The 11,873-nt window shown below is 40.1% G+C and overlaps 1 protein-coding gene across 1 annotated transcript; it reads left to right on the forward strand.

Moving 5' to 3' along the window:
- The first annotated feature begins 6,227 nt into the window (after positions 1 to 6,227).
- Positions 6,228 to 9,663, forward strand: LOC137282159 (multiple epidermal growth factor-like domains protein 6). Its single transcript, XM_067813888.1, has 4 exons — positions 6,228 to 6,279; positions 6,736 to 7,725; positions 9,039 to 9,165; positions 9,552 to 9,663. The coding sequence occupies exons 1-4, from the start codon at positions 6,228 to 6,230 to the stop codon at positions 9,661 to 9,663; spliced, it is 1,281 nt and encodes a 426-aa protein (XP_067669989.1).
- The last annotated feature ends 2,210 nt before the right edge of the window (positions 9,664 to 11,873 follow it).

An 11,873-nucleotide genomic window follows, 5' to 3' on the forward strand; every position in this document is an offset into this window, starting at 1 on the left:
AATTTTCTACGAATGTTCAGTGTCGCTACTACAAAAACAAACCAATGAAATGCTATCAAATACAAAACGTTACAAACAAACAATTTTTGACACACGTGTTTATTGATGTGAGATTTCAAGAAAATGTAAAAATAAACTCGGCTCGATGACGACAAGTGGAGCACACATCACTGGCGACAAACGGCTAACTAATCACAGTGCCCGCAAATATTGGATTCAGAGGTTGCAAGACAATAACGTAGCTCCAACGCAAATCATGCAAGTGTCTGCACATAAAAATGTACAGAGTGTGAACAATTATTCACGCCTTTCTGATGCACAACACTGGGGTAGTAGGAAATCTGTTGTCTTCGACCGGAAATCAGGCTGCCATGTTTCCATGCTCGCGTCGCGCGTCTTCAATCGTTCCGTCATCGGCAGTTTGTCCGAAATAAATCTAAAATCTCAATGCATGTCGTACACATACACAAGCAAAGCCTTGCCTAGTGATGTTGTTCACACTATCTTCGGAGGTCCAATAACCGGGGGTACATTCCACACCAAAAGTGACAAGTCTTCTATAGCAGTGAGTGAGATCGAGACGTTACAAACCGTCGCCGTGTCGCTCTCCTCTCAGTGACCCTTCTGACGACTAATAGCTTTCCCTTTAGCAATGTTTCCAGTTATACAATTCGTACAGTTACTCAAGTTGACAAAGATTAAATTTCAATTCAAAATGTGTTTGTATTTTATGTCTTCGTGCAAGAGTGGCTAGCCAATATGTCGCGCTCTTTTCTCAGTAGCATTACACAGGGAGTGTACGTCTATAGTGCCTTATCACTGTATTCTTAAGGGACCTTGACCTTGACGTCAAGCGACAACAGCTGTTTTCATTTTACATGGAGTTGTTTAGAAATAAAAAGTTAGACACAAATGGATAATAAAGAAATTAACACACTCGCGAGCGTTTCATACTGTTTTTACGAAACTCGTGTCAGAAAAATCCATGTTTCCCTCGCCCTCACTCGGGAAATATGTATTTTTTCTGACACTCGTTTCGTAAAAACAATATGACACACTCGTTTGTGTATTAATCTCTATTTGTCATTCGATCTAGCTGAGGTCAAGATATGGCCACATTATGGTGTCACAACCCCCATGTCAGAACTTCTCAATCTCTGGCTTTTGTATACTAACGGAAAACTGTAACTGTGCATAACATGAAATGTGCCATGGGTATACCAGGGACCTCACTGGCCTACACTGAATTGACTAGATATGTTGGTGTTGATTTGAACCACGATCAATTCCATGAAGACATAACGTGATCAAGAAAAGGTTCCCTCCGTCCGGCCGTCCGGCTGTCCACGCGTCATCACAACAACCACATTCGGTTGACCCAGCTAAGGAACTTGGTTTTCTTCACTGACGAGTCATGATTTTATCCGGACAGTTAAGATGACAGGGCAGGATTTACAAATGGCGATGTGAACGGTATGCTGACGCGTGCCTTGTTCAACGTCGACAGGTTGGTAACAACAGCCTTATGGTATGGAGGAAGATCACGTTGTCGGAAACAAATGGATAATAAAGAAATTAACACACTCGCGAGCGTTTCATTTTTACGAAACTCGTATCAATGTATTTTTGCTGACACTCGTTTCGTAAAACAATATGGCACATTCGCTCGTGTATTAATCTCTATTTATTACCCACGTGGTACTTCGTAAAGGTGTTTCATAGCAAAGTGTATATGTGTCAAAAACACATGTGTCATAACACCTTCGAGTGATTTGATTGGCTAATGCGTGAACTTTGACATCACTGGTACTACTTTCATCACTCATTCCATTCATGATTTTCGTTCACCTGAGAGCATGTAAAACGAAAACGCTTCTATGGAATTAGATAAAATTTATTTCATTTAGTGTGGTTACTAGCATTATTTTCATTTCTATGATAACTCAAGTTTCTGTATTAAAAACGAGAATAAAACAATCTATAAAAATACGTAAACAAATACGTCTAGTAGGCCTCTCGTGAGTGTAAACAAATATGGCTTCCCCCGTTAAAGTTAATGATTTCGTCAAAATTGACGGACAGTTCGTTGGAGGAGTTGTGAATGTTATCAAGAGATTGAATACCTTCTGCGTGTATGTTGTCAGGACTGTGCAGTAACACGCGTCCTCCCGCACAAACATACTGTCACTGCCATGCCTGCCACGATTTCGTATTTAGGGGCAAAAAGCACTTCCCAGAATCTGAACACAATAGGCTTGCAATCGTCTTCGTTCGAGGTTGTAGGCTGTGTTTTCAGACCCAATTTTCGGTGAAGTCTTCAACATATACATCGAATCTCGACAAGTGGGAATTCCAAGCCGAGATGTGAAGGCGTCACTGGCATCCTGAGCAAAGCGTCGCCGAACTATTTACAGTAACTCGTCCTCCGATGAAGAACATTAAGCTCAACTATTTGAGACATACAGTTCCCTGTTATTCACATTCATCTTTGCTGTTGAGTTTGCCGCTCCCAATAAAATGCTCCCTATAATTCGCTTCTTTGTGAACACTTCGCAAGTGTTTTATTGTGTCTTAAGTGAATTATATTATTGCTTTTGAAAACAAATCCTCAACTGAAAAGAAATACATTTTGATTACGACTAGATTCTGTCTTAATTTGTTTATTTTCTTGTGAGTAGGCACCGTATAGGAAGTACATTGCCTCTGCGCAGCATACGTTTTCCTGGAGTGAAGCGGTTGACATTCCAATCACCAATATGATGTATCAATCCGCGTTACATAGTTCTATATAGGAAAGCAAAATATTGCACAACGATATTAACGATATTTTCACTTTTTAGAACGTGGGTAATAAATAGGATACAAAACTTGTTCCCCTTTTATATCAAGTTTATGTCCCTCGTGAAATAATTTTGGTTTGTCACTTGCTTAAGCTCGTGACAAACCAAAATTATTTCACTCGGGACATAAACTTGATATGAAAGGGGAAGCTCGTTTAATATCCTATAATTATTACATCATTACGCATAATATTATCCTGATGATAATACTTGCATACAATGCAGAACGCTTAGGATAGGTAATGATACATCAGAACACATTAGTCGTAATAATAACATATACATGATTATTCATTCATTCAGTGATAATACCATATAAATGTAAAACACAGTGTTACGAGTGTGTATTTTCTGTAATTAAGTAATAATTATTATTGGGTGACAACGCTTAGCGTTTTGAATAATAAATATGATGGGTCACATTTTATATAATAGATTATCCGCATTTTTAGGATTCTGGCAGCAGACTTGTCCGGAAATTATCTGCCCTTGACTTCTTGTTTGTTTGCTTCCCGGAGGTTATTCTGGAGCATTCTATGGTGTTCGCGATGGCCGCAAGTGCTGGAACTTATGGGAAATGACTGAAAGTATATATAAAGGCTAGTTGCCGTGTTGTGAGCAACACAGATACACAGATTCACATATTCACATCCATTCGCTGGAGTTTATATCTTTCTGCCTCTGCCAACGCTTCATCTCCATAGCCGCCGTCAGACCGATCACTGTGTTACATTCTTCACGACTGTTTCTCTCTCGCACTAAGACTGGTGAGTTTGCTATACTATATATTTTGTGACCCATTGCCTTACATTTTGTCTCACTTATATTGTGTTTGACATCGATATTGCAATATTGACTTCTGACTTTGTATAACTTGCTCTCATTGCCTTAATACAGTATCTGAATATTTTAAACTCGTCTTTATTCTGTTTTGCTGGTTCACAGAGGGTTTCTTACATTGTTTGTCACGTTAAATTTGAAACGGTAACAACAGATATAAAGTAAACATGTCCACATACCCCTCGGGCACAGTACCGGTATTATGGGCGGGGATTTATCTGTTATAAAAGATAAATCATATACAATGTAATGTCGAGTTAGGGCCACACTCAAGAACACGAAACTCCTTCCACACATGGATAATTACACTTATACTTGTCATATCTAACACAAAGCAACTTAAACCAAGACACATTCTCTCATCTCACACTTCAGCGAAAGGATAGTAAAGATATGAATATATTAGTGGTACTTATTTATGATTATAGACTAGGGCTGGAAAGCTAACATCATTACATATTGCACGCTTACATGTTGTGCAATGTAATACCTATTTAAATGATAGTAAGTAGACATACTTTTATCATGAAGTTACAGCAAGGATTAAACCTCAAGTATAACTTCCTCTGACTTGCACTGTTCCACTCTCCCATATAGAAGTCCCTCAGTGTTAACTGAGAAACGGTTTAGTGTTTCTGTATGTGATTATGCAGATTCTATTTGACTTATCGATACAGGGTGGTCGTCACATGTTCTGTAGACAGAATGGCAACCTTTATTGTTCGTCACTCGCTACTTCCACGATTGGGGCTAGTGCAAATTCTAAGGCTAGTCTACTCTAAACGATATGCCTCAACCGGTGGTACAAGTCAAATTAGAGAGAATTACATCGGACACCATTTTTGCCACAGATGCGCCTTGAATGTTGTAACTTTCTTTTTGGTGACGATTATATAATATCAATATTAACACCTTCAACCTCCGATCCGGAGCTGATTTCCTGCCACGTGGAGTGTTATTACATAGACATGGACAGCCGTTGTCGGTGCATTTACCACAGCAGTTGTACACACAGGGACATTGACTTGGTTGTTCGCTACAAGTAGATATACCTTGAGTTCATTGAGTTCTATATCGCCAGACCTGTGCGACTGTAGCAACATGTGCTCACACTACTATCAGCTGTAGCCCATGTTGTGTTGTGTGACAGTAGCAACATGTGCTCATCCTCCTATCAGCTGTAGCCCATGTTGTGTTGTGTTGTGTGACAGTAGCAACATGTGCTCATACTACTATCAGCTGTAGCCCATGTTGTGTTGTGTTGTGTGACTGTAGCAACATGTGCTCACATTACTATCAGCTGTAGCCCATGTTGTGTTGTGTTGTGTGACTGTAGCAACATGTGCTCACACTACTATCAGCTGTAGCCCATGTTGTGTTGTGTTGTGTGACTGTAGCAACATGTGCTCACACTACTATCAGCTGTAGCCCATGTTGTGTTGTGTTGTGTTGTGTTATGTGACTGTAGTGAACCGATCTTCAGTAACCAATGTTTGTGTAAGAGGCGACTAACGGGATGGGGTGGTCAATTTAGCTGAATTGTCATCATGACATATGCCATCGCGTCAGTTATGTAGATCGATGTTCATGCTGTTGATCACTGGAATATCTCGTGTTGTTTATTTACAGACCGCCGCCATATAACTGGATAACTGCCGTTTACGTCGGAAAGCTAAACTCACTCGCTCTGTTGCACTAGGTAGTCAAAGTAAATCTGTTATCTATACTGTGAAGGTATTCAGTCAATAATGACCCATATGCTGGTAAATGTATAAATATAACCTTGACGATCCGAGCTATAATTGATCTTTAGCAACCCATGTTTTTAAGCAACAGATGTAAAGTTTCAGGTTTGTCGTTGGTGGACTTGTCAGACACCTGTTTCTAACATGTATTTTCTTAATCGTTTAAAAAATCAGATCATCTTAAACATCTTCATAATACACGGTATAATTACATTTGCTGACTGTGACTGTGATAGTCATATTTGCTGACTGTGACTTTGCGAAAGTGGAACCATACATGTTATCCTGCTTCTTGTCTGTAATAATAAGAACATACAATGTGTTGCATTCAACTTGCTGCTGGGGCGTGGAACAAGGGCCCCAATGATGTGACCAAACTTCACACACGCCATGGTTGTCCCCAACAGCAGGAAGACAAAATTGAAAGCGTAAACATGAATCACAGTATAAAGTTATTAAGACAACCATCAGTCGAGAGGCAGTCGTCAACAACGCAACAAGGCGGACTAGGATTAAAGTTAAAGTAGGTGTATTTATTCTGCTGTTTTTGCCTGTTTAATGACTATTAAATGATCATCAAAAAACGAATTCCCCAGATGGGTACACTATGTGAAGTCCATCCTTTGTTTCTCCCACCCGCAGTTGCATTGCTGGAACATTGCCAATAGTGGCGTAAAACCATATTCACTCACTATTCCCGCTGTGATATTCCTGGGAATTTGCTCTCACAATAATAGTTAAATATTATAAACTAAGTATACTTTGCATTTATGAGTGTGTAAAATGTTGTTTTCAGGTAACTATGGCGCTGTTTTTCTTCATCGTGCTGCTCTGTACCAGTGATCATTCAGAAGGTAGGACAGACGATAATTAAAAAGACACGAACATTTATCCTCCCTCTTAAATTTGTCAGGTGAGAAAAGAGTGAAAGGAAGTACCTATTACATTTTGCCAACACCACCCCCATGAGTATTATGATGCTGTCTCATGCAAAATATAATGTAGCTGGATATTTCCCATTTCCAGTCACGCCTTTCTTTAAACATGTAAGTCTGTCAGTACGCAAAGTATAGCCTTCACTGTCTGACCATGTTGACGTCGGGCTGTAATTTTCGTCATCTCTGAAACAATCCGCATAATCTGCAAATTAGTTTCCTTTGCGATATACTAACGCAGTGTTCAGTGAGATTTAACAGGCACTACATTTGTCAATAAAAAGAGAGAAAGCAATTATGTATTGTATTTTTATTTTTATAACAAACAGTGTTAAAACACATTATCAAATTAACACCATACGTTTTACTTGACAGGAGCTAGATGTAAGGAGGGTCAGCATTGTTCTGACTGCGACTTGAACGGCGATTGCTTGCAGGATTGTCACAAGGGTTTCTACGGACTCAAATGCTATTCTCAATGCGGCAGCACGTGTAGATACAATACCTGTAAATTAGTCCCGGGTAAAGGTACATACACGTGCACCCATGGCTGTGTGCCAGGATACCAAGGCACAAGTTGTAACAGACCATGTGACAGTCACGTGGCCAACTGTACCCTGTGTCCAGGAGGATGTGACGATGAGTACTGTCAGCTGGGTGATGCTTGTTTTGCCGGATGTCGAGATTCCATGTACGGATCAGGATGTAAGGCGTGTACCAGTAGCTGCAGAAACTGCAACGGGATGACAGGAGTATGTTACGAGTGTGACCAGACACATTATGGAGTCAACTGTGAGAAGACGTGTGAGAACTGTGCAGGATCCTGTGAGGCTGACTGTGAATGTGTTCCTGGCTTCTATGGAGACTTCTGTACTGAGACTTGCAGTAAAACATGCGGCCCCAAGTCAGCCCACAAGTGTCTCTCTGCTGAGACACCAGGCAGCTGTACAGGTGAATGTGACAAACACAACGCCACGTGTCTCCATGGCTGTGTGGATGGCTGGTTCGGCCCGAGGTGTTCCTCCCTGTGTAATCCTGGATATCGACATGAAAGATGCAATGCAACAGGTTCCTGTGCCGAAGGCTGCGAACTTCATCATTTTGGGTCAGCCTGTGAACCTTGCCCTGAGAACTGCGCCAACCGAACATGTGACTTTAAAAACGGTTCATGTGTGGATGGGTGTAAAGGTGGATTCTACGGTGAATACTGTAATGAAACATGTACATTGTGTCCTCGAGTTGCTTGTGATCAGACCACTGGTGCTTGTGTGAAGGATTGCAACGTCAGCGAAGAAAGAAGTCAGCCGAACTGTACACAGACCGGTTCCCCTGCTCCTGACCGATCTACAGCAAATAGTAACACGTGTGAGCTATTTTTGAGTCATAAATACTTAAATATTCTTTGAAAAAATGTGACTAAAGTTTGTCCATATCCATATGGTGGCCGAGATAAAAAATACACGCGATTGAAGGTTTCTACATCAAGAGTATGATCTCGTGTTTCCATTACACTGAAGAGGTCTCGATACTTGCGATACATGACAGAAAAATGTGTTTTGCTGAATGTAAATTTAGGGCTATTTTTATAACTTTTCAAATAAGTTTATATTTCATGCAATGTTTATGCTATGCGCGGTTACCTTGGTCAGTTAGTATTTATAGAGCTTGACACGACTATAGAAATCTACACCGAAACAGTGCTTCATCATAACTAGTGTTTACTGAGCTTTACGTACAGTTTGGCTGTGAAAGTACGAAAACAAGTTTGTTTTTGTACATGTATATTAATTATATGGATATACGACGCATAGTTTATTCTGCATAAAACAAAACCAAGACGGAAATTGAAAATTGGTAACACTTTACGTGTAATCTAAGGAGAAAACACAAAAAGATTAATATCAACAATGGTCTCCGTGATGACGTCATGACGCATCAATCGCATTGTCATCCTAAGCTTGATGTTTTCACTTCTATAAGATTCTGGTAAAGTGAAGAACTGTGTAAGATACACAGTTACAAAAGGGGAAGTGCATTTACCGGACAAAATAACTTACGGATATTGGTATTTTTAGGATTGATATTTCATCAGCGTGTCAATGAAAAAGTCAATCATTATTCATAATTTCAAAATTCACATATGTCCCCAACTATTTTTTTCAGTATATATTTTGGGATACTCACCATGACCGATTATTTCCTGTAGCCAGAGGAATGCGGATCAATAGTTAACGTGATAAAACTACATGCCACCATCATAAAACTGATATTATCGTGTTTAGAGACAAGGGTGTATATGGACGAATATCGTGTTACTTTGTGGTGGTCCCATACCAAACATGTGTTGTTGTGGTAAAAGTAAGCGAGTGTGTGAGTTTAGTTTTACGCCTCATGTGAGGAATCGAACCCGGGTAATGAGTGAACGCTACCCTACCTGATCCTGTGGTAAAAGATAGTAAGATAATGTATAGTGAGGGACTCTGAAAATGTTTTCTGAAGGTTATATCATTAAAGATAGACCTACATATATCACAATAGCTGTGACTGTATAAACTTAGTTTGTCTCTTCTATGTACTCATACAATTATAATGACGATCAAATCGTGATGCTCCCTCCAGGGCTAGAAATTATGCATTGATCCCAGACTAGTGTTCATGTGTATGGGTTTGTTTTCCAGCTCTTCCGGGAGTGCCACGTACGAATTCAGCCACCCTGATATGGAGTGTGTGTGCAGCAATTCTTTTCGCCTTGCTTGCAAGTGGCGTATGCTGTGCGTGTTTTCGCAAAGGCCCGTGTGTACCGAGGTAAGTCATCTCTGAATTTCTAATTATCAGCGAGTTAACGGTGAGCGAGTAAAGGAGTGACAAAACATGAAATGCATCGCTTTCCGACTGATGACAGACATTGTAGGCACTTTCATTGGTTATGGTTTTAACAGTTAGTGGATATATGTTTGCACATTGCCGGGGTTAAGTCATTGTAGTTAACCCAATTCGTCACCCTTAGCTCGACCATCGCCCTGACCATCAGCAAAGTCACGTGCAGGTCAGCTGAATGAAATTGCTTCCGTGTAAATATGCTCACCCATTGTTTAGAATGCCGTTCATGCTCAAATGATTTGTTTCAAGGGATAACATGTATTGTAATATTTCAGAAATAGCGTTCATGGCATGTAGCTGATGTGTTTCAGAGACGCCAACAGAGAAGGTGTCCAAATGCATCTTGGTGAACCAAGGATCTCTTCACATGACTACTGCGATGTCGACGAGGGTGAAGGTGGTCCAGTGATTGTGTTCCTTTAGAACCGGATCCAACAGGACGAAAGCTGTGTCACCATTTGGATACTGAACAATTTTTAGTAACAAAAACGAAGAAAACTCTTCCGAGTATATCATGGGCAATTGGCATGAAGAACGTATCGTGCTTCAGCTGGGCACCTTTTCACCTGATAAACACACAAACCAAAAGCGGCGTTGGATAATAGTTGAACACTGATTTATTAGATTTGAACATGTTATCTATGTAAATGGGATAATTGCCAACTTATTCTCACAAAGTACGCAATCTGGACTACCAGTTTGTGGAAGCTGCGGTGGCTAAGTGGCTCGGATTGCTAAGTTTGCATGATGGCAATGTGGTGCCACATTCGGATAAATTCCTGATAGGACTCATCCACAAAATACAATTTTACCAGAACACTCTGTTGTCCCAAAATATGAAACATGTTTGTCCATCTTAACGGAGCATTGTTTATTCGTAACTTTCGACCATGGGAGCACTAACTTTTGTCAGAGGGCTATGCAAGGTCCCGGATCTAGGTCACCAGTCATCTAACGTCCATGTTTAATGAGAAGCAGAGGGTATGTGTGGTCAGTGCGATGGCCATTTGGCCCCACAAATGATAATGTGTTGCTGATGGAATACTCTCAAATAAAACGGTGGTTATATCTGACCACTTTCATAACGGAACTGTGTGTCCATACTAATATTTCTATTGTATTATAATGCTGTTATCTTAAGCCTATTGTCCATCATAATTTTGTAAATGCTCAAATGTACATAGTTCCTAGTTCGCTACAATACAATGACGTAAGAATCCCTTGTCCATTATTTTACTGTTGATCGTTTTACACTTCTAAAATAAAATGTTTTGCTTCTTTCTCAAAACGCCTTGGGATTTTTTCTTTCTTTTTTGGTTTGGGGTAAAAAAAAATGTAACCACATAATATTTCTTCTCCTGAAAAAGTTCTCACTATAGGCTCACTGTTGGACCGACGCCGAGACATTAACGCTGGCTTTTTCAATTTCTACTGTGTTTTCTGCACATATGTGTTTCCATATGGATATTTTGATCATTCAAAAAGTTTTTCCTTAGTACTTGAAAAATAAGTGCTTTTCTATTCTTCACCGTGGTACTTAAGAAAGGAAATGTGGTTGATTAGGGCTATTGTCATATGTCCCTTAGAAGAACCAAGCGAAATCGATTCAAAGCCATTGAAGAACACCAATAGCGACAAAGCTACATGAATCTAGGTCACCTACCCACATTGGCTATGAAAGTTTACGGTGCCCGGTCGGGCTAAACTCTGCAAAATTTAGAGATATCCGGACGTGAGCATCAGCTATGATTATGTTATAGGAAAGACCCCGTTGACAAATCAGAAGATAATAATAAATTAGTTACGTTCTTATGGCTACCGGTGGTCCATGCTGTCATCAGTAATGGGATCTGTGGCACATTTCCCAGCAACCCTTCAGTGACACTACAGGCACTTGCCAGACCAGGGATTCGGACGATTTTTTTTCTGGTGTGGTATGGTCACCGGAGGATAACGGTAAGGTTTACTTACCTGCTGGGAATCTATCAATACACGGATTGTTCCCCTTCGTATATCATGCTACTAGTTGGAGTCATTGTTTGGGCAAGCATCAATAAGGCATGCGACCAACGAAATCATGGATCATGGAGATCTTTCAAAATGCCATATTATGCCATTAGTATTCTCAAAATAATAAACAACATGCTGTCTATTTTGAAAACCTTTCCGTACTAATGACTCTCATTAGATGATCAGTGATGTTCCTTTCATATCTGAAACCAGGCTGAATGATCGAACTATACCATTCTATGTACCAGGTGAGCTGCCTGTTGATCACATTGGTCATTTGTTCGACGGTTTTACAGATACAATTTGTTTGATCACACCTTGGATTTGGTAAACTCATGCCACAAATAGAGAAAATTACACTCTTCCTGATTTTCCTAGCTTTTTGGCAACTACCCATTGCACATAGTGTGAAACAAAGTCCTCGAGGTCGAAGCGATCTAGCAGGAAGTAAACAAGTGAATCGTCACGAACTGACTAAAACATTCATTAAAGAGTGATGGTATAGAAAAGAAGCCCAAGTTCGAGTATGTACCTGTAGCTGGATGGAGATAGATGTTACTTCCATCATTATAAATGCTTTTTGTCGCGGACTTTACCTTTATCATTGTGATCAGTTGAATCCC

This window comes from Haliotis asinina, chromosome 4 (genome assembly GCF_037392515.1).
Source record: "Haliotis asinina isolate JCU_RB_2024 chromosome 4, JCU_Hal_asi_v2, whole genome shotgun sequence".
Lineage (NCBI taxonomy): Eukaryota > Metazoa > Mollusca > Gastropoda > Lepetellida > Haliotidae > Haliotis > Haliotis asinina.

Excerpts from the sequence above, each read along its gene's own strand:
- LOC137282159 (XM_067813888.1), top strand. The coding sequence starts at position 6,228 with ATGGCGCTGTTTTTCTTCATCGTGCTGCTCTGTACCAGTGATCATTCA. Across the intron at positions 7,726-9,038 it reads TACAGCAAATAGTAACACGT|CTCTTCCGGGAGTGCCACGT; the intron begins GTGAGCTATTTT and ends TTTGTTTTCCAG. Across the intron at positions 9,166-9,551 it reads AAAGGCCCGTGTGTACCGAG|AGACGCCAACAGAGAAGGTG; the intron begins GTAAGTCATCTC and ends GATGTGTTTCAG.